Genomic DNA, 23,871 nt, shown 5'->3' with positions numbered 1-23,871 from the left:
ATGTACTAGAGCCATGTGGTGATCCACAGATAATTAAATATGGCTTGATTTAAATGTAAGAGCTAACCAGTAATAGTCTGAGCCATCGACCAAGCAATTATAATGAATATTAAGTCTCTGAATGATTATTTTATAAGCGGCCTTGGGGACCAGTGGGTGAGAGAGAAACCTGTCCAGTGGGACCAGACATTCTGCAGTTTGAGCTTTAAGAGCTGTTAGGAACAAAGATACATCATCTGATTTTCTCCTCCTCCTCCTCCTCCTCTTCCTCCTCCTCCTCCCCCCCCTCTCTTTGTGTGTGTGTGTGTGTGTGTGTGTGTGTGTGTGTGTGTGGTGTATGCAAATGTGTACATGTGTATGAGATGTGCAGGTCGTGGTGCATGTACATGTGAAAGCCCAGAGATTGATGTTGAGTGTGTCAGATAGATCTGACACTCTGCCTTATTTTTTGAGACAGAGATAATGTGGAATTCCCCTCTGTGTGCTATGAATATGTTTTATTACCATTGATTATTAAAGAAGCTGTTTCAGCCAATGACTTAGTAAAGCCAGGAGGGAATTTGAACAGAGAATAGAGAGAAAATAGGTGGAGTCAAAGACACGCCATGTAGCTGCCAAAGGTGGAAGACACCAGCCGCCAGTCAGAACCCTACTGGTGGGTTACACCCTCATGGAGATTCACAGATTGATAGAAATTAATCTTTATTTAAGATGTAAGATGTAAGAGTTAGCTAGACATATGCATAAGGTATTAGCCAAACAGCGTCTGGGTGGCTGAACTTGGAATTTTGTTTTTTCAGCTGAACTAGCCAGTTCAGTAGGATGCTGAGACTGAGTTAGTCCCCTGCCACAGACAGTGGGTTCATAGACATGCATGGCCACACTTGGGTGCTGAGAACCCAAACTCTGCCTTCACATTTGCACAGCACTCACTTTGCCCTCTGAGCTGTCTCCACAACCCCATCTTTCTGATATTCTCTCCTTTTTCTATATTTGTCTCTCAAGAGTTGCAACACTCGGTGCCGTCATGACCAGTCTTCCAGTCTTTGTTGCTAACAGCATTCTGTCTGCAAGTGTGGATGAAATGTTGATGAGATAGTATAAATATCTCCTAAGAAGAGTTATAGTTGATTGAACCTCTTCTTCTCTGTTTCCATCCTGGTCTTTCCCCCTGGTAGATTTCCACCCTTTTTCTCCTTCTCACCTCCTCAGGCACCAAGGAGGCTCTTAGCCATTCCTTCAGATTATTACATTCATTTCAGTTTGGAGCAATTCTCCTGTCAGTTTGAGATATCCCAAGTTTTCTTGGCTTCATGTTGTGTATGTATGTCCCACCTGGGCTGTGTTCCCTGTCTGCTTCTTTCTTAGAATCTGGGCCTGGGATCAGGTAGAGTGAGGGATTTACACTTGGGTTGTGTTCTGCTGTGTCATAGACATCCAACAGTCCCACGGAAGTACTGAGTAGCACTCACTCACATCCAAACAGCCATGGTGCCACTGTTTCCATGTGCTGTTTGTTCCACACTGAAGACTCAGTGGTCCGGTAGGAAATCAGATACTGCACAGCTTCCTGGGTATCTTTTGCAGTCATGCCTCTCAACTCTGCATTTGCTTGAGGTCAGAGTGTCCAGTTACTTCTCAGGAGACCATCGAACACTGGATTCATCCATGGAGGGATGTCTGCACCCCTCCTGCCCACAACTCTAACTCTTGGATTGATAAGAACAAGAAGCCAAGGGCTGGCCAACTAAGGTTCTGCTGCCCTCTGCTCCCAGGACTGCATGAGATGTCTCAAATAGTGACCTATTGGGTACCAGTATTCTTTTTAAAGAAATCGCAGAAATGAATGATGTGCAGCTAAGGGGCTCCAGACCGGCCTGCAAAGCAACACATGTCACTCCAAGCCCAGGGGGCAAGCAGAGCCTGGGCAGTAAGCTCCTTCTCCTGCCTCTCGGCCTCAGAGTCAGGTGTGCTCTCGGCTGTGGGCATTGCATGTGAACTCGTATTGAAATGGGGCTAAGGAGATGAGTCAGTAGATAAGCACTTTCCGGGTAAGTGTGAGGACATATATGCTCCAATTCCCAGGACCCCGTAAAGCTGAATGCAGTAGCACGGGTCTCGGAATCCCAGAGCTCTGACAGTGAGAAGGGCAGGAGAGATAGGAGAACCCCAGAAGCTCTTGCTCTGGCTTACGCAGCAGCAGCTACAAGGAGACTCTGTCTCTTCTACTATCTAGAAGTCAGTGACAGACTTGTACACTGTGCGGTAAGCTTACCCACGGACACACGCATGCCCACACGCATGCAGACACACAAGAAACAAAATAATTTGGAATTCTCTGGTACTAAATATTACTTTTTTAAAATAACTTACTTATTTGTATTTTATGTACACTGGTGTTTTGCCTGCATGCATGTCTATGTGAGGGTGTGGGATCCCCTGGAAGAGGAATTACAGACAGTTGTAAGATGCCATGTGGGTGCTGGAAATTGAACCCAGATCCTCTGTAAAAGCGGCCAGTGCTCTTAACTGCCGAGCCATCTCTCCAGCCCCCTTTTGAGGAAAGTCTGAAATGCTCAATGTTACCAAGTCAGAAGTTCAGGGATGATTTTATTGTGTGCTGCCTAAAGCAGATGCATATATCAAAGTGTCTTGTATGTACACACTTGGAAGATGCTGTTGAATCTTTTAAAAAGAATTTAAATGAGCAGCTAATTAGATAGGGGATAATACAGAAAGACATGAGGAAGATGGTAAAGTGAGAGTTTTCAAACAGAAAATGTATTCTATACTAAAACTACATTCCACAGGGGCTACCTCAGCAAGACTCGGGGCTTATTATTCTTGAAATATACTGCGGCTTTGGATGATAAATGCAAACCTAAGTTATGGATAAATGCCTTGGAAGTAAATATATGGGAGGATTCTGCCTACCTGAGAATAAACTACATCAGGTGGAAAACCATACAGTGACTGTAGCAATTCAAATTTCCATTAGGAGATGAAATGGCCTGAGTCCTGTTAGTGATACACAAATAAATATGTACTCAAGAAGGGATTGTGTCTACGGGAAATTGAAGTGTGTTACGAAGCATGGTGAAATGTGGGTTATCACAAATGACTTACAACACCTGTGTGGGAAAGAGGGGGAAAGGGAGTAGAGAATTCTAGTATGGATCCCAAAAGTTCTTGATGCCCAAACATTAGAGCTGCAGGAAATGCGTCAGTGGTGACTTCAGGGTTTGCTTTTGCACTCGGGAGGATGGTCTTAGAAACAGCACAGCAGCCTGTGCCATTTGTTTTCCATCTAGCTAGTTTGCTTCCTGTCCCCTCTGATGACTCATTGGCTGTTGCCAGGCCCTTGCTTTGGAGGCAGCAGGGACTGTTGCAGTGAGTCTAGGTACTTACATAAAGGAGACACCTTGAGTTCAGGGAAGGGATGGGTTCTTTCGTCTAACACACATTAACCTGAGTTTACTTCAAGGCAAGAACGTCCAATTCTGACCTGCTCCTCAGGTGACTAACAAGCCTTGCAGCCTGGCTTGTGGGGTCACTGCAGACCAGCTCTTGTCTTTGGGAGACTTGACAAGCACTTATGCAGCAGAGTGTTTCCACAAGATGAGGCAGAGCTACTGCCGTGGAACACAATTGACTTTCTTTTGAAGGCCCTGTTTGCACAAAGTCTCTAGTGAGGGGTAAAGTGTTTAGGGTACTCCGGTACCTAGGCTGTCCTGTCTTGGGCACACACGAATGGAGATGCATGTGCAGTATTCCTATTGGACTCGGGTATCTTATTTCATGAATAATAATAGTAACACAAGGTCATCCAGCTGGTAAAGCACGTGCCATGCAAATTTGCCAGCCTGAGTTCAATCCCTGTAACCCATGTAAAGTCAAAGGAGAGAAGTATCTCCACAAAGCAGTCCTCTGACTTTCACTTACACACTAACACACACACACATACACACACACACCGTATACATGCACAATAATCCTAACATTTATTTTTAAAATGATGCCTAACAAAGTATTTGTGATGGTGAGAGAAGATGTTTGAGACCTCCTGGTAGCTGGGTGCTACCCGGCTCTTATGGGAGCCTGCAAATGCCACGGCCACACCCCACTCCAGCATGCAGGTCCAGTTGGGTGCCTCAGATATCACTCTATGGCCTTTGAAAAGGGAACATTCACGTGCATACCTGCATAGCCTGAACCACTAAATTATGGACAACAATATGCTCAATCATCTTTTTTTTATTTCTCAGAAAATATCTTTCGTGTTAATGTCACTTAAAATTACTAAGAATATAATGAGAAAGCTTTTCAGAATGATCATCATCTTAAATAATTTTCCTTTGAGTTTACTATGGGTTATCAGTAACATTTGTAGAAGAGTATTTTTAGAAAAAAAAATCAAGGAACCAATAGTTGTAAGCACTTGCGTGGCCTCCTGGAAAACCTCATAAGACAGGAGAGAGGGCTCAGCTCCTAAAGAGCACTAACTGATTTTTCAGAGGTCCTGAGTTCAGTTCCCAGCAACCACCTAGTGGCTCACAAGCATCTGTAATGAGATCTGGTGCCCTCTTTTGGTGTGTAGGCACGCACACATTTATTATATGTAATAAATAAATAAACCTTTTAAAAACAGAAAAGAAAATCCATACACAGAGAAACACTGTCTTGAACAATAAAACAAAAAGATAAAGCAAACTGGCAGGAGTAACCCTGTGCTCCTTGAGTAAAACTGGGAACTGCTGAGCCATTAACTGGGTCACTGGTCAAAGCTTCAGGCTAACAACATCCCAGTTATTCCCATCTTAGGAACTGGGAATGAACAAGTCTGTTTGTACAACTGAGTTTCCAGGTTCTCGTTTAGATGAGCTATGATTTTTTAAATTATCAAAAGTCTCCATTCATTCTGTGAAGACCTGGATTCCAGGAGTACTTGATCAACTGCAGAGCCGTTGAGAAAGTAACCGGGGCAGTGGCATGCACTTATGATTCTAGTGCTTGCAGCTTAGGAAGGACAGTTACTGTGGGCCACACAATGATTACCGGACAGCCAGTGTTACATAGCAAGACCAGGTCTCAAAACGTACATAAAGCCAAAGCTGAAGATGGACTGGAGTTGGGTCCCCACCACCCATGTTGCATTGCTCACAGCCACCTATGACTTCATCTCCAAGTATCCTGTGCCTCTGGGCTCTTCAGATATCTGTGCAGACATGCACATACCCACTCAAATATGTACACAGAATTAATTATAAAGAAAAATGTGAAAAAAGTTTTTCATTTCACTTAAGTATTCCATGGCAAAGTTAAACTAGTATGCTGTCCTAGTGGGTGTCAGACTGTTCTGGAAGAGCTTAATCTATTTTAGCTGATCATGGCTTGCTGATGGTGAGAGTCGATTTTCTTTTCCTTTCCTCTTTGCTCTCCTCTCCCTCTAGAGTTCCTCTGCTTCCTCATCCCACAGGTGCTCACATTTTTCATGATATGCATATTGATGACCAAATATTCATTAGCGTCATGATATGCATATTGATGACCAGATATTCATTATCGTCATGATATGCATATTGATGACCAGATATTCATTATCATCATGATATGCATATTGATGACCAGATATTCATTAGCATCATGATATAAGCTGTAAAAAGTTGCTCAAATATTGCCTGTACTGAGAAAACTTTGGTGACAGTGTCTAATATTTTTTTAATTACAGTCAGGTCTTAGGTTTCCTCTTCCAGCCTTTTCTTCTCTCCACACTTGAGCGTTCCTCTTTTCCCAAGGTGGCTTTCCATAGCTGAGTCTCCTCTCCCGGGATGATTTTAGAAACCTCTTCTGAGGATAGCAGAGGGAGAGACAACACAAATCAGTGTATCTACCTGAGGTTCCAGTATTTTCCATGACCTCTGTATTTATTTCTCCCCTTGTCATTTGGCATACTGTTGACTCTTAAGAATAGTGTAGAGATTCATGTCTGAATCGGGTTTACTCAGCCATGGGAGAAAAATCACCTCCTTGTGTTATTTTACTGGTATGTTTAAATCATTTATTGAAAGATAATATAACAAAGTCTTCCAAAAATCTATTTTTCTGTTCTAGAACTGAGACTTTTTCTTGTATTTTGTTGTTAATAAACAAACAAGAATTGTCTTCATATAGTTTCACACTGAAATGGGCACTAAATTAAAAAGACTCATGGCTCTCAAAAGATGATCTGGGCCATGATGATAGATTTTATACAGTTTTGGCATCAGGAAATCTGGCAGGGCAGCTTGGCAATATATGCTTTCCGGAAGCAACCAAAAAAAGTTTATGGACAGAATAGGGGAAAATATGCATAAACAATGGAATATTTTTCTCTTATAAAAAGAAAACAATCTGGTCCTTTGCCACACCATGGATGACACCTTTGATGGCATTATACTAAGTGAATAAACCCTTCACAGGTAGCTACTATTTCGTGATGGCCTAGGAGATATCCACGGAGTCAGACTTGTGAAGAGAGTCTCCATTGTCTGCTGGAGACTATAAGAAAGTCTCTGGTTGACAGATAAAGAGTTTAACTCATATATGATGAAAAAGTTCAAGAGATGTGCATTCTTCCCATAGCTGACAACACCATACTGCATGCTAATACAATTTAAGAATATAACCATATTGTGTTTTTTTATCACAATAGAAAACTTTAGATATTAGGGCTTGTCTCTCTGGAGCTGTGGAATATAGCAAGTAAACTGTCAAATGAGCTATTACACAGACTGATATATGCTAGAGCTTTTTTTTTTCCTCACATGGATTTTAAAAATTGCCATAAGTAAAACAAAACCATATCCTCAGATGGCAACCTCATCTGCTGCCTCACCACAGCCCTGGAACCTTAAGCGCCTCCTTTTCTACCATCGACCTGTCCAGAGAAGAAGTGGCACTCTCTACTCAGGAGGCCTTTCCCGGCTGACAGACTCCCAAGTCTTCATGTCCACAGAGAGACATGGGGGATGGAGAGTCCTTCCGGGTTCTTATGTTCAGGCTCCCCCTGAGCCTCTCCTTTGGCAGTCCTCTAAAACTCAGGACCCTTGGGTGGCCGTGACAATGGGTCACATCCACTCTGCTGACTCTGAAGAGTTCGTACATCTGTTGTCTGTGACATGCTGCAATCAAACTCAGGCTCAAGGGACAGAGTCCCTATGTAGAGGGGGCCGGCGGCACTGGGGTGACTGAGCAGGGTGGCTGGCCATGCCCCTCCCCTCGATGTCTAAGACTGCATCTGCATGCTCACCACCCTTCTGTTGCTGACTTATCCGCCCTCACGCTCACACCCTTGTCTCCACAGATGGTTTTCTGTTTCTCACCGGTTGGTCACACTCTACGTGTTAGAGCCCGGAAGTTCCCAGCCATAGTTAACTGCACAGCTATTGACTGGTTTCATGTATGGCCACAGGAGGCTCTGATCTCCGTCAGCAGGAGCTTCATTGAAGAAATAGAGGGGATTGAGGTAGGTTGTGTCAGCCTGAGGTAAGCAGGCACCAGGCATACACAAGTCTTAGCATACTATTGGCAGGCAAATGTCAGTTTCTCAGTTTTGATGCCAAATAAGTAAGTATCTAGTTGCTTCTTTTATGTTGTTTTTCATTGTTTATGGCTTTCTTTGCATTTTTCGGGGTGGAACCCTGGCCTTGTGGGGTTACGGGTTATGTTTGTCTCTTCTTGATAAGGTTGGTACCTCTGATGATGTTTTTAAATCTGTGTGAAATAAGCTGCAGCCTTACCTCACAGAGTGTCCTCCAGCAGTCAGGAGGACTGGTAAAGTACTTCTTTCTGAGTAAAGAAGGCAACCGTGAAGCCAGCCCCCGGAGTTCCCAGCCTGGAAGTCTGGTGCCTTTCCCTTTAGAGACTGTGTTAGAGTGTCTCCCAGAGAACTTCCTCCTCTCCTCCCTTCGAGCAATAAGGTGGGAGTGCCTAGAATAGGCCCAGAAATTACTGGAAGGAACCGTCCAAGCCAGATGGGCTTGGGGCCGGGTAAGAAGCTAATGTCTCAATCAGTCCTCATTTTCTCTTTACTCCAGACATCATACCCATCTCCTTCCAGAGTCGCACTGCAGAGCTTTCTTAGATACTGCATCCTCGGGGTGAGATGGGGAGAATCCAGGCCCACTTGTAGAGCTGACTAGTTAGTACGCGGCTAGCTTTAGTGGTCAGTACATTACAGGGATGGGGGCAAAGCAAAGAATCCAGGCCCACTTGTCGAGCTGACTAGTTAGTACGCGGCTAGCTTTAGTAGTCAGTACATCACAGGGATGGGGCAAAGCATTCACCTCTGCAGCACATAGCATCTTATAGAGAGAAACCCACTTCTCCTTTAGATCTTGTTTTGGTTTTTTTTTTTGTTGTTGTTGTTTTTTTCAAAAACATTGTCTCTGAATCTGCTCTCCACTGGACTGCTAGGAGAAGCAGCATCCACCATGGAAGACACACCTGGGCCAGGAGCATGCTCCTGCCTCCGTTCTCCTTCTTTGCTCCACAGACACGTGTGTGAGCAGCACATTTAGAGAACCATTAATTATGATAAAAGTCATTGGATTCCTTGAGCAATCATGAGGTTCCTCAGATGGCTGAAGTGCTGGGGCACCATCTTGTCTTCCATCAGTGAGAAGGAGGGCTCGGATTCTGAAACTAAGGGAGCCAGCGTGTGTAGTGTTATATCAGGCTGAAATGAAAGAGTAAACTGCTTTCTGGACATTGATTTGACTTTCCTCTGTTGGTTGGAAATCCGAGCTAGCAGCTCGACGTGTACACCTCCAGGGCTGCCCATCTATGCTGCCCTGAGTCTGTCTGTGTCTGCTTCCCCGTGCAGCAGCACTGCAGCCTTGTGGACCGTAGACACCTGCTGGACGCGGCTGGCTTTACAGTCCCGAGGGCTGCCCAGGTGCTGAGCTCCATCCGACGGTGTCATGCGCCTCCTATAGGATCTTGGGTGTCAAATAGAAACGTTCTTGGAGGATTTCAGCGTTCCTATCAAGCTAAATTATGCCTGCAAACACATTAGCCAGATGAGTTCCTCTCGGTGTGCGGGCTTATTCAACTCCCCCACCTTCCTAATTTGTCAAACAGGGGCACTAATTATAATCCAGAGAGCGGTGTGTCCACATCCTCCTAGAAACATGTGATCTTTTCTCTAGAGATCAGAAACAGCTTTAAACTTTTGAACGAGTGCTAATTTGACGAATTTATTAGTTTTGATTTCCATCATTAAAACTGAAAGTTATCTGCATAATTTGGGCACTTTCTAATTACTGACCTTTGGTGAGTGGAAGGTACTTATACAAGGTGACCCTTTTTGGCCACAATAAGCCATCTTTCTGCATGTTGACATATAATTCCCATCAGTCCATGCTCGGCACTCAGAACTGTGGGTTGACTGCGTTTAACTAATGGGTACTTTTTTTCTGTTACCTGATACTGACCCTAGTGACAGCTGACAAATCAGTGAGCAAAACAGTTTGACACTTACGTGTCGCTACATTATTCACCAGACCCTTGTGTCAAAACACACTGCCTCTCCCTGGAACGTGGGAAACAGTGAGGAGAGGGTGAGGTAAGGCAGGAGGAGGGGACTGCCCACATGGACTCGAGCTGTGGATGCAGGGAGCACGTTGAGGAAGCCGTGGGGTGAAGGCCTTAGTGCTTAGTGCACAGGCTGGGAGCATGTGGGCAGAAGTAGATGGCTCCAGGGCCTTCAGAGAAAAGCACTGCTTTTACTTTCTAAGGCAGAATGAAAGCAGGACCATATGAAAGGACAAACTTTAAATGTAAATTTAAAATATGAGCTGTCTGGGGAGGGTGAGTTCTATGCTGGAAACCGTGGGGATGGAAGCCGCCCATTTGTCTCAGGCATGGCGGCTGAATGACACAGGAAGAAGCGTCCCTCTGGGGTGAGGCTTCAGTGTGGTCTCCCAGCTCAATACCATGTCACATTACAGTTAAGTACAGCGGTACCCTGAGAGGGTGTAGCATGGGACAGCAGGAGTAATCCGCTCAACTAGAGAAGTCACCTGTCTGCCATATTTAGACTTGATATTTCTCCAGTGGTCTACAGATTCATCTTAAAAACAATGTACCCCACTAAAACCAATGTACCTGTATATGTGCAAACACACACACACGCACAGATATGCACACGCATGCCAAACATTACATTATCTCGTCAGCAATGGCTGTGCCGTACTGATGATTTCTTTGCATTGTCTGTCAGAAGTATAGCTGCTAACGTAAGACACAAAGTTGACCATGCCATATACTAATCCCACTCGGGGAAAACACTGCTAGAAAAGTACAGTTATTACCATACTTTCTAAAGTCAAACTGTGGCCCTGCTGGTAGCCTTAGTGAACTAGGCTTGGCCCTACACACTCAATTCAATGGTTAAAGAAACATGGAATGTGGAAACAGAAGAGAGAGTTGAATGTGGCCACATTGGAGAGAAGAAGAGGAGCCCAGGGACACCCCAAGTCTGCCCTACAGGTACTGTGACACCCCAAGTCTGACCTACAAGAGCTAGTGACACTCCAAGTCTGCCCTTCAGGTACCTGTGACACCCCAAGTCTGCCCTACAAGCGCTAGTGACACCTCAAGTCTGGACTTCAGGCACAAGCATGAGCTTAGATTTAGATAGAGTGCGTGAGGAAGTCCTGGTCAAGGTGTGGCCCCACCTGTCGTTGCCCCTGCACTGTCTCAGCTCTGCCCTGTCCTGCAGTGTGGTCCGCTAAGTTGTCAGAGGCATGTGAAGTCTTTCCTTCTTATAGCTGCTGCCAGGGCTTTGGTCTGTTTCGTTCCTACCGTTGGATTCCTGCAGAAGTTATAATTCTTTGGAGTCATTGTCTGATAGCTGAAGAGAGGGCCATACACATCCTTTTAGAATATGCCAGGGCTTTGGTCTGTTTCGTTGGATTCCTGCAGAAGTTATAATTCTTTGGAGTCATTGTCTGATAGCTGAAGAGAGGGCCATACACATTCCTTTAGAATATCTAGTCATGTACAGGGTGGTTACACTAAAGCCATTTTGAAGTATCAAGAGAAAACCAAAAGGAGATCTCTGGGATCTGCCTGAACTTCACGCTAGCTTCGACTTCTGTCTGCAGATGGGTCGGAAAGGCCACCAGTGTTTATATCCTTCTCCTTTACACATGCATACAAGTATGACTTTACATTTTTTGTTGCTCTACGCCTATTAATCAAAATTAGGATAGAGTTTTTAAATGAGTATTGCTTCCCAAGGTTCGTACAACTTTCTAAAGTTTAGGAATTCCTCCACCCATGAAAGGAGGGACCAGTTTTCATGGTGGCCTGGGAATCTGGGTTCAGCAAGAACCAGCTACATGAAAGTTCATCATTTTGTGGCTTTTCTGGGTGTGCTAGTCTTACTGGCCACAAGAGCTCCAGCCTTATCCTCCCATAGCAAGGTTTAGCTGGGGCTGGGAGATGGTTCCGTGGGTACCAAGCACTTACCACACAAGTGTGAGGACTAGAGTCTTGATCCTGCCACCCACATAAATGCTGGGTGGGAATTCCAGCCCTAGAGAGGAGAGATGCTGGTTCCCCAGAGAAAACCAGCTGCCTGCCCACACTAGCTGAATCAGTGAGCTCTGGGTTCAGCTGAAAGATGGTGTGTGTGTGTGTGTGTGTGTGTGTGTGTGTGTGTCTGCGCGCATGCGCGTGCATGTGTGTGTACATGCATGTGTGCGTGTGTGCGCGTGTGTGTATGTGTGTGATAGAAAGTGATCAAGGAAGACTTCCAGGACCAACCACTAGTACACACACATAGCTGCAAACATACACACAGTAATGAATGAATGATTGAATGAGTGAGTGAGTGAGCTTGAGTTAAAGGGACAAGGACGAGAGCAGGTGAGCTTCCCTGTGTCTCTCTGGACTCCTCAGCACGTCATTCCTTGTTTCGATGGTGAGGAGACTCATGGAGCTGCATCTTCTGATACTGGATACTCACCTGGACTTAACATTGCCTGTGACCAATCAATGAACTCTGAACTTAAAGACAAAAGTAAAAATTAGGAGTGTGGAGGTCTGCCTGAGACCAGCACTCAGCACCTTTTACAGTGCTGCTCAGGGCTCTGGTGCCTGCACCGTTTGCCTCTGACCCCTAGCCTCGTGAGAAGGACCTATTTATTCTTGCCTGTGCCAGGCGGTGACTGGGGTGACAGGTGGAGACAGCTCACTGGTAGCCCTGCTGTGGTTGGGTCCCAGAGCCCAGGCTTGCCTTTTACTGCATTTGTGCAGTTCTTTTGAAAGAACATAACAGGAATATTGAGAAGGACCCCTTTTGTGGGCAGTAGGAAACATGAGGGCTTACTTAATTTTTCAGGCCTAAAAATGTGACCGAGGCCATAGGATTCCAGCCCTGGGGCTGCCTCCGCAGTGTGTGTCAGGGTGAATGGGCGCTGTGAACAGCTTCCGTGCTCAGAACTCCGCTCCTCTTAGTCGCGTTAGATTCTCTATAACAAGCTGCTTCTGCCCTGACAATCTAATATTGTTTAGTTTACCAACCTAAAAGAATGAATTATAAATACTAGAGTTTACAACTTGGTAGTTTCACATTTAAAAAGTTGACACAAATAATATCCAAGAAAACATTTTAAGATATCTCTTTAAGAGTATGATCATAAGGGACAAAATTCTCCTGGGTTTAACTCAGACAACAACAGGAAACCCCTTTCATCTCCTGTTTTTCATTTGCCTTTCTTATAAATCCAAATTTCATTTTTTAAACTGATATGGTCTGGTTTGCTGGTTTGGAAAGAAATAAAGTGTTTAAACACACACACACACACACAATTTGCGTTCATCGTTTGCTGGCGTCCTCAACAAGGGGCACTGAGCACTGGGCTGAAAAGCCAGGGCTCCTGAGTGACATCCCACCAGGCACCATGGAATTCATGTTTCTGTGTTTACAGCTAGCTAACTGAGAGACTGGAAAATAAACATTTCCTTCCTCATGTGAAGAAAAACGCCATCTTATCTATGCATTGAATTTCGCAATGGAGACAGCATGGCTTCCAAAGCAATCTTAGTGGGAAAGCCACAGATTTAGAGCCATTTCATAATGCCTCTCTGCTTATTTTTATTTTTGCCTTCACCACGATTGGCTGCAAAATGACTACAAAACGGTGTCAACTGGTTCCGCTGAAGGGGCAAATCTGGCAGAAATGATGATCTTCCCTGAGTGTAAGCTCCAGCAGGCTCTGCGGCAGCCCTCAGTGGCCTTCTCTGCTCCCCACTCAGAAGAAAACTAGAGACAAATGAATGACAGAATAAATAATTTATGCTAATGAAATTACTGCAATTAGTAGTTCTACAATGACCCTTTTAAAAGCCACAGCTGTTAGTGCCAGGAAGTGCTGTCACTACTGACCTTATCATAAGAGAAAGTGACAAATTGAGAATGCAGGGAGACCAGTCACAGGCATCAGAGGGGTCTGCTCTGGAACGACTGAGTTTTCTGAAAAACAGTGTGAATTGCAACCAGCTGCTCCCTGGCTCGCGAGTCTCCCATGCTGGGCCATTTTGTTAAGCCCCATAACAATAGTTATTTTGCCCCATTGAGACAAGTTGTGTGGGGCCACTTCCAGCTCTCCCGGAAGCCACTCTTTCCATCGGAGATTTACAAATGAAACTGTTGTTAAGAAGGAGCTTTTCAGGGCTGCTGGGGAGCCTCCTCATAAGGATCATGGCTGGGCAGGAGCCAGGGCGTTTTGTCAGTTGTTGCTGTTTTTCTCTCTATAAGGAGGTTATGCTTGGCTGAGGAGGGATTTGTCTGTCATAGGAAGGTGTGTCTGAAAGTTCCTGTCAGAGCAACATGGGTCAAGAGCAGATAGGTGCACGGTTATATTGGAGCCAAGTTGTTGGGAAGATAAAGTCCTCTAGGAAATATGATGCATATGACATTTATAGACTTGCTCATAAATTGTATTTTCTGAACCCACTAATTGCTAACAAGCATGCATCTTGAATCCCCTTGAATTCAGTACAATTCAAGATTTACATCCCTGAGTTTTTCCTTTGAACATACATTCTTTCAATTACTAGGGAGACAGATTTTTAACCGACCCAATGGTGCACTCACATAATGATTTCCCATTCATCCGTGGCTTGCCGTAGTGCTAGGATCTGTGTATTTAACGAGGCCGTGTGCAGAGGAGCAGTTCGCCGCGCGCTGTGCTGCTCACAGTTCCAGTGGCAATATTGATGGTCCAGGTTTGAAACGTTTAACTGCATCATCGGCCACTTGTGTGCAGTTTTCCTGAAGCTGCCTGAGTGTTATTGACAACACTTTGGTAAATTATGTGTGACTTTGCAAAGAGTTGGTGTAGCTCATTTAATTCATATTAATTGATTTTTAGGCTTCCCCTGATTAATTGAATCTGGTTCATCTTGTACAGAATGCAATAAATAATCATTAGAATGAGGGAGATGTGGCTGTACAAATTAAAAAGTTAACTATTGCAGAAGTCACAGAGGACACCAGAAGGGACAGGCAGGGACTCTGCAGGGGGAGGGCTTTCTGCTGTTGGTGTTCACTTCTCCAATAAGAACAGAACTGCCCAGCGTATTTCCCCTCAGCGGCTTGGAGAGTTTACCCATCCATGTTGGTTAACCTGGATTCCCATAAAGCTCTATTTCTCTGATTCAGCCTCTTTGTCCCCCTGGCTCTGTATTGATTCTTTTTGTCTAAAGTTCAGCACGGAAGTGACCTCTCCCGAAAAATACCCCTTGGATTATTGTCTTGCATGTTTTCTTTTTCCCATATATTTGAGAGCTCAAGTTGTGGAGATCTGGGCTTTGTCCATTCTATTGGCTCCTGAGTTTGGGTGGGAAGCACATAAAAACACCCTTTATCCTAACTGGCAAGGAGACAGTGCGAAGGCTAAGTGCCTTAAGTTATCCCTCTAACCCTGTGGGTTTTTCTACTAGGAAATTTGCCCTGGCTTTTAGAAAGTAAATACTGTATAATTTCTGGTATTTTTTCCTCTGTTTTCTAAATTATATTTTCAATTCGAAAGAATTTCATGAGAAATATCATATCAATGTTTCAGCCACAACACAAAGATTCGATTAGCCGTTTCATGGCCCATGTTCACAGCAGTGTAAGGGAAATGAGTGCCTGCTATTACCAGAATGAGAGAAGATACAGTTACGCCACCCCGAGGAGTTTCCTGGAGCAAATATCGCTGTTCAAGAGCCTGCTGAAGAGGAAGCGAGAAGAGGTGCAGCAGAGGAAGGAACACCTGGGGAATGGCATCCAGAAACTATGGACCACCGCCTCACAGGTGCGACCAGAGAGACAGGGTGCCTCTTTCTGAGGGAAGCCTCTGCTTGCTCACAGAAGAAAACAAAGTTTCCTTTTTCTTGGTTTTTTTTCTTGGCATGTTTGAGATTATCGTATAATTACATTTTCCCCGTCCCTTTTCTCTCTCCAAATCCTTCCCCATTCTCCTTCATATCCATTGCCTCTTTTTTCACTTATTGCATACACACACACACACACACATAGATGCACATATATTTCTAACTACAGCCTGTTTAGTCCATGCACCTTTGGTTACATGCATGTTTTCAGGGCTAGTTGTTTGATACTGGGGAAGAGCACCCTCTTCCTCGCAGATCTCCTTGGCTGCTGGTGGTTCTTTGTGTAAGGTTGATACACATTGATCTTGCTCTTCTTCACCTCATGTTTGGGAAGTTGTAAGTATGGCTACTGATGTTTCTAGGAGACACAATCTCCCAGCAAACCCCTGCTTCTGCGGCTCTTACAACCTTTCTGCCCTCTCTTGCACAATGTCCCCCGAGCCTTGTGTGTGGAAGCATTTGTAGATGCAGATATGTTTGGAGCAGGACTTCACACTCTGCTGCTTGTGGGTTGTGGTTTTCTGAGCGGTCTCTGGCTGAAGCAAAGAGAAATTCCCTGATGAGGAGACTACACTTGCCTGTGGGTATAAGGATATCTATTTGTGAATCGCTGCCCCCAGAGATGGAAAGTGAGTCCCTATTGCTGAAGATGCTATGCACTTCAGTAATAGGCAAGGCCCAGGGACCCACCAGCAGGAACCGACCTCAAAGCCTCCTCCCTGAGGCCTTTCACGGTACCAGAAGGCATCATGTACACTTCCTAAGGAGGGGAGGAGCCAGCGGTTCCCCCTGGCTATGATTCCCATGAGCCACCCTAACAACCAGCAGGGCACAGTCACCCAAGGGCACAGCAATGGCACACAAACCTTTGCAGTAACCACCAGCTCTCAAATATGACTTAAGAACCACTTAACAGTAGTGAAACCATGCCTGGAACTGGAAACCCAGCTTCCTACTCAGTGCTAGTGGAGTCAAGTTTACTGCAGGAGACTCTATCTATAATCTATAAGCAGCATAATCACTAGGCTTCCTCTCGAAGCAGTACTCACCCGGGTATCTCCGATGCCTAGTTTTGCCTTGCGTAGTTTGAAGACGTAGTTTGCTTTTCTGAGTGAGGAAAGGAGCAACAGTTACTCTCGACCCAGCTGGTTTGAGGACATCTTCTCCTCTCAGCCTGAAGCTGTGCAGAGCAGTGTGGATTTGGAGGGACAACTTTCCCATTTCTTCTCTGGCCTTGCCTTCTTAGGCTCTGGCTTGGAGTCAGGGGTTTTGCCATTTTGTCAGGATGGAAGCAGGATTCCTGCTGTCTTAGACACTCAGCCCCAGCGTGGCCGTCATGACCTGACTGATGACGGTGGAGTGGCCCTAGGCTGCACTTCTCCCTGACCTCCAGGTGGACGTGCCTATTTTAGCCACCAGTTCTCTCAGACTTCCTAGCCTCTGTGGTCAGCTCTTTCTAAAGGGTAAATCAAGAATCAGTGCGAGAGTCTTATTTCATTGTTAAAGCCAAACCCAAATGGGACACAGGTATCACTCCTACAGTGTTAGGAGGGAGTTCAAAGTATTTAAGACAGAGTCAGAGCTGGGCTCTGAAGCTTGTCTATGTCATTTTTGGTGCTGGATCTTGTCCAAGATGTCCACAGCCTCAGTGGACCAGCCTGGCCTTTCCCTGTGCTAACTGGGCCTAAGCTACAGTGGATTCTGAACATTACTGGTAACTTTCAAAAGATCCATCAATAGGCCCTCCCATGTGTTTCCTGCAAGACAGTGTTTTATAATTTCACATGCGAAGAACTTGTGTTTGATGAAACACTGCTTGTGATTGGGAATGGGAGGCTGGAGGAGGGTTTCAGCAAGGCCCGTAATGTGTGTCTGTACCAGATACTTACTCCTCTCCCTTCAGTTCACCTTTACTGTCCGGGCTATAGGCGGCATCTTATGCTCCTGTATCACATCCTCTGCTCTCCTCTTCTTCTACAACCCATGCCTTGTTGGTACTCAAAGAACACACCCTTCGCATTAGCGCTAGGTTCTGCACTGGATGGTCTGTGTGGCTCTGCACAGACACTGCAGAGGGTAAGAGGAATGAAGAAAGGCACGCTATGTTGGCTGGCAAGGGGAACTACTAGCCACGCTGCAGCCAGATACTCTGTAATCAAAGACAGCTCACGTCTAAGTTATTCACTTCCAGCAGCTTCCCTTTGAGAGGACAAGAGAGCATCCCAGGAGTCACTAAGCTCATTGTCCCATGGCCTTTGTGATCTTGGCCTGGTGTCCTGAGGTGTCAAGGGCTCTGATGAGCACCTTTGTTAGTATTTCCCTGAGCAGACAGATTTAGTCGCCAAGATAAACCCTGCCAAGATAAACCCCTGCCCACAACAGGACAACAGTAATCCTGTGTCCTGAAATGCAGTATTCTGATTTTCTCATGTGAAAAAAATAAATGGCGCTACATTTTGGCAAATGAAAATAGAAGTCAAATCGGAGTAGAAACAGATGTGTGCCCCCTGAACTGCTAGGGATCCCCAAACCCATGCCGAAGACAGCCCTGTTCTCATTAGAAGTGGTTCCAAAGTGACAACTCTTCCTTCAGGTGGGGAATCTGAAAGCCAGGCTGGCCTCTCAAGAAGCCGAGCTCCAGCTCAGAAATCATGACGCCGAAGCCCTGATCACAAAGATCGGGCTTCAGACGGAGAAAGTGAGCCAGGAAAAGGCCATCGCCGACGCGGAGGAGCGAAAGGTCAGACTCTTTCCACCATTTAGAGTGCTGAGCTATATTTAGCACAAAATAAACCTTTGTAGGTGAACAATTTTGAACAACTTCCTCTCCAGGGAGCACAAAGTCTAAGGAATTATTATAGCTACACATGTAACAGCATTTCACACCGTGATTACCACTTGACCTTTCTTTACATTATGCATTTTCCCAACCTTTTAGCTCCTTAATGATATGAAAGAACAATAAATACTGAGCTCATTCAAGCATATAATGGATGTGGATCTTGCACATCAGGCCTATTTGTAATACAGTAAAGGTCAGGGAGTCGCGGCGGAGGTTTCTAAAGGTTTCCAGTTTTTAGGCAAATTGAACAACTCAATTGTTAACAAAGCCCATTCCATCACTTTGCAAGATGGTTTTCAAGTTTCACATTTTAATAATACAAGTAGCATTCATTATGAAGTCCTAGGCTGAATGCCTTCTTTCCTAGCGGACCCAGGCCCTGGTGTTCTGTGCAATGGTTCGCTGCTGGAAACAACAGCCTTTTGGGTTGTGTAGGGCTGCTTTCTTTGAATTTGAGTTCCTAGCATCCCCCAAATAAATAAGACTTCCACAATTTTCATTCAGCAAAAATGTAATGTATTTCCTATGCATCTTATTTTCCAAAGGATACAAGATAGCAAACATAGATAGTTAATAAATACTCACTCATTGAAATTAATAAATGCTTTATTATTTGAAGCAAAAATTATAATTAGGGCTATTTAATTAAAAGCTGGAAATTGCTTGAGTCAGTGGCCACTTTGCTCTTGTTTTGCATTGTGGCACACCAGAAAATCTACGATTTTAGTAGGGGAGCCAGCTATCGTTGGTGACACTGGCCATTCTTGGTGACGCTGGCTGTACTTGGACAGCCAAATAGTTTCCCCCATGTTCTGATTTGCACTGAGCATATTTTGTCTTGAGCAACCAAATATTTGAAAAGTACATTAAAAAACTCTAAATATTTAAATAATTTAAAACCATGACAAATGATAGAATCATTTGATTCAGCCAATAGGCATAGAGTTCCTAATTTTGTTAGCAGATGTTTCCATCGAGTTTCAGATAAGTGCAGAATTTTGTCTTTCAAATTATATTATGAAATTAAGTAACCAAGTTTCTGAGGTGGTGGGATTTTCTGAAGCTAATCCTCTACCCAGGGGACCTTTTTAGGGTATTACACAGTTGCGTGATGTTCTGGTAATTATAATTACTAATAGTTACTAACCCCCCACCACAGATACCTCTTGGAAATCTTGAAATATAACAGAAATTTGAGAACTTTTTTTATCCCCACATTTTCAAATGTAAATTCTTAAGGTAAAATTACCAGCATAAAAGAAAAATATTTTAGCCAATATTTTAGGACATATCTGATAGGCTATTTCGTGAGGTTTATTAGGCACAAAAAAGAAATATACTATTTTTATATGTAATATATACCAAAAAGTATAAAAATGCTTATGTTTTCATTTTGTCAGTAGTTGTAGTGTGTGTGTGTGTGTGTGTGTGTGTGTGTGTGTGTGTGTGTGTGTGTATGTGTGCACCTGCATCTATTTCATCATTCTGGTTTGGGGAGCCAGGCACTATCCGGGATTTGGGGAATATTTGATAATCACGGAGTCTTAGTATAGCTTACATTGCAATGGGAAAGCAGTGTGTTAGATTGCTGGGGCCAGACTGAGAGACTTAAGCAGTAGGTTTATTTTTTTCAAGTTCTAGACGCTGATATCAGGATCCAGCTATTGGCTGGCCCTCCTGTGGACTCTCCTTGGCTTTTTAATGGTTCGTCCTTACCTTTGTGGATCCCGATGCAGGGTGGACTTTGTTGTATTGAAATACCTTCCTCCTCTAGGGATACCAGGAACGCTACACTAGAACCTATCTTAAAGAATTCTTTCTTACTTCACGTCTGTGCAAGTCCTGTCTCCAGATGCTGGGATACAGGATTGGTGGCATTGACAAAGGAATTCTGTATGGGTTTAAACGTTTCAACTTTTCCCCACTGTGGACAGAGTCTCGTGTATTCCCAGGCAGGCCTTGAACTCGTGGATAGCTGAGGATGACCTTGAACTTCTGATCTTCTTGCTTTTACTTCTGAGGCATTACACTCGGTTTAAGCAGTGCTGAGGATCAGATTTTCAAGATCACTAAGCAAGCCCTCTGCCAGCTGAGCTAGAACCCCAGGCTCAGCTTTTAACATGAAGTCCTGGGGAATCTGTGATCAACACAAAATTTTATAAAAATTTTTAAGGAGTGGATGACTAACAGGTGATAGAAGGTTCTAATTACACAAGGATGGGATCGTCTCCAACCCCCTGCCTTAGCATCGTGGTAGAGGGAAAGCAGATATTCAGGCACTGCATACAGCTCATTGCCCTTCTCCAGGCTGAGCCTTGCAGCCACTCAACAGAGGAAGTGACGTGCTGCAGCTTACTGAGTCATTAGGATTAATAAGCTTTCCAGTGCTATGATATCATTGTATTTTAGGGTGAAAAGTATTAGGGATGAAAAGAGAGTTCACCAACCTAGGGTGTTTTCCTCATATGTATATTGCCTTGTCTGTAAAAATTATCCAAAGGAAGTATACTCTATAAGCAGTCTAGGAATCCAAGGAACAAGAACAGTCTTCACAGTTCCACTTAGTGCCAAAAGATCCATGATGATAAGACCAAAGAAAAATTATTTTAAAATGATGGACATCGGCAAACTCTGTGTCTTTGTGAGACCGATATGCCCGACTCTTCCCCACAGACACGCTCGTCTGTGGTTGCGTTCTCTTAACACCTGTCATCGTGTGTTTAGCCTCTCCGTGGTCCACTTTGGGGCCTGTCCTGGGGGTGTGGTTTTGGAGGAGTTCTTAGGAAGCGTGCAGTGCTTTCTTATTGACGTTAGCAGCAGCTGTGTGTGTGTTAGCGGGAGATCACAGATCTACCCTGTAGCAATTATGTTCAGAAAAGGTACAGTACACAGCAAAATAATGCTTAATCAGGAGAAGGCTAATTACTGCTAATAAAGCCGCAGCAGACAACATAATTTGTCGTGAGCCGTGTTTAATTTGATGGTGTGGTGGAACCTGCTCTTTCCAAACACATCTGAAGAAATGCACATTCGTTCCAACTTTATTCCTCACAATCACCCTCACCCCAGAAGCCTTCCACCGGGACTTCATCCTGGTGCCCAGTGCCACAGCGTGGAACTCAAACCTGCTGAGGATAAAAATTCACTCTTACCTGGCATGAAAATTTTACGGCATCCTGCAAGGGGAAGGTAGATGATCTCCAGCCTCATACACTGGTTAGTTCAAGTTCCCAGCTCAGCTTCCCATAGGGAGATACAGTGGCATGTATAGAGAGAGGCTGGTGCAGATCTCTGCCAAGAGGACAGACAACAGGAAAGGGGGTGTCGGGGTATTGAGTTACCTGTGAAACACTTGGGTGCATCAGTAGCTTCTTACTTGGAGAAGCCACTAGTTAATCTTTTTTAAAAATAAAATAAAATAAAAAAATCTGTCACTGGTAAAACATGCAAACCATGACCACAGAACAATGGATTTTCTGTTCTGAACAAAAGAGCTTCCCATGTTTTTATGTATGTGTGCATATGTTTGTATGTATGCTGCTGTGTGCCACCAGCAAGCACTGCACTAACTGGGCTGTCTCCCTGTTTCTTGCCTATATTCTAAAGGGAATGGCCAGCAGGGCTGCTAAACACACACTAGGAAGAATTAGATGGAGAATTCTAAAACTTTCTGTGGACCAACTTCTTGGTTCAGCTGGATTACCTCTTCTTAATTTGTTTGGGGAAATCTAAAACGAAAAGTAGAAAACAGAAAGATGGCTGCTTACTTCTGGTTTTTTATTTGCTTCATTTTTTTTTTTTTGGTTTGGTTTAATTATTAGGGGCATCTTATAATCAAGTGACGAGAAGCCTTTTTGGAGTACTTTGATATTAAGTCTGCTTGGTTTTGAGTTTGCCGTTGTGTTTGCTTTCCAGAGCTCTGCGCACACACTGTGCTGAGGGTAAATTACTCACCTGTTGCGAATATAGACAAATGTGTTGCCTGATAGCACATCCAAGTCAGTCCATGTTTTGTGCTGGAGACGACAATGGGGGGCGGCTCAAGGGCTTTCCCTCTCTAATCATCCTCTCTAATTAGGTGGCTGCCATTCAAACTGAAGTATCCCAGAAGCAGAGAGAGTGTGAAGCTGATCTGCTCAAGGCTGAGCCTGCCCTGGTGGCTGCTAAGGCTGCGCTCAATACACTCAACAGGGTAAACTGGGTTCTTGGCTGGTGGGAGGTTCGTAAATAGTCAAAGGTTATGAGAGTCTGCGTCATAAGATGGAGCGGATGGCTCATGTAGCCACAAAGCCTTGCAAAAGGACAGAACACACCAAAGTTTAGCGAACACTTGAGGTCATCTTTATAGTTCCACTTCTTTCCTGCCCATCTCATTCTCTAGGTCAGGGTGTCTTAATTCGGTTTTTCTGCTTTAAATTCCTAAGTACAGACACCGCTCCCCTTACACCACAGTGACGCCCAACTGGGAGGGATCCATGGATGCTAATGTCTTTCCTATGCTGAATTCACTTGGTGCAGAGCACTGACTCATGGACAGTGGAATGGTGGGTAAATGAAGACCAGAGCAAGGAAAGGTACCCTAGAGCAGGACTCTGTGACTCTCTGAATACCTCTTAGCTCCCAAGGCCCTGCTGCATGCCACAGCCATAGCCTACTAAATGCTGCTAACCCTGAGGAGTTGGCCTTCCAGCCTTCCAGGAGGCTGTCCCAATGAGTAACGATTGCTCCTATCTTTCACATTATGTGCGACTCTGAGAACTAGCCAAAGAGTTCTTTATTTCCTCCCAAATATAAAAACATAAGATGCTCTCATACTGTCAGTGGTAGGACCAAAGATCCCAAGATCCCTGCCATCTCCCCTGCTTTGCCCTGGAGAATGACCTCACGGAGCCTCCTGATTCACATGAGAGAAGTGGTCTGTGTTCATCACACCGTATTGCAAGGGAGACTCTGGGCACTGGTATTTTTAAAGCCTGCAGATAGTCTAGTCCTGTTGTTCTCCAGGCCACCAGAAAGAATCCCAGGAAATTTTGTAGGCCTGAATCATGAGATTCAGCTCTAAAGGTAGAAGGATCTAAATTTCATTGCTTTTCCAAGAAAATCCTCAAAAAATCCTCAATTCCTTTCTGGATCTTTTTTGTTTGTTTGTTTAGAAACTATTTGATCAAGAACAAAGCCTTGTAAGAGTTTTATACTGTTATCATAAAACTGAAAATTGTTAAGAATGTAATTATACTATGAGAGACTATTACATGCGTATTCTACTTCCCTAAAATGATATTGTTAAATATTGCTGAACAAAGAGAAATGTTCACAGGAAGTCAGTAAACACACTGAGGCGCCATGACTCATTTGTTTGATTGAAATTATAAAATAACCAAAGTTAAAATAGTAGAAAATTAGCAGATTACTTCTGACTAATGGAATGTTTATTTCTTTCTGTCTTTTCCCTAAATTTGTGAATTTTTCTCTAAGTATATTTACTCATTGTTATGTGAGCAGCTACAGCAAGGACACTGCCAATGTGACCACTTCATGATAGGGCTAATGTTTTTATTGGTGTGTGTGTGTGTGTGTGTGTGTGTGTGTGTGTGTGTGTG

General features: G+C 44.3%; 1 protein-coding gene across 1 annotated transcript in view; it reads left to right on the top strand.

Moving 5' to 3' along the window:
* The window catches only part of Dnah11 (dynein axonemal heavy chain 11), a 331,250-nt gene that overhangs the window by 211,850 nt on the left and 95,529 nt on the right, over nt 1–23,871 (top strand). Inside the window, exons 55-58 of the mRNA XM_026781665.1 lie at nt 7,343–7,504; nt 15,117–15,350; nt 18,023–18,169; nt 22,350–22,463. Of these exons, the coding sequence (XP_026637466.1) occupies nt 7,343–7,504; nt 15,117–15,350; nt 18,023–18,169; nt 22,350–22,463 (657 nt within the window). The remainder of the gene's footprint in view (nt 1–7,342; nt 7,505–15,116; nt 15,351–18,022; nt 18,170–22,349; nt 22,464–23,871) is intronic.

The sequence above is a fragment of the Microtus ochrogaster genome, chromosome 1, assembly GCF_000317375.1.
Source record: "Microtus ochrogaster isolate Prairie Vole_2 chromosome 1, MicOch1.0, whole genome shotgun sequence".
NCBI lineage: Eukaryota > Metazoa > Chordata > Mammalia > Rodentia > Cricetidae > Microtus > Microtus ochrogaster.
Note: the sequence above shows the minus strand (reverse complement) of the source record. Positions and strands in the feature narration are given on the sequence as shown.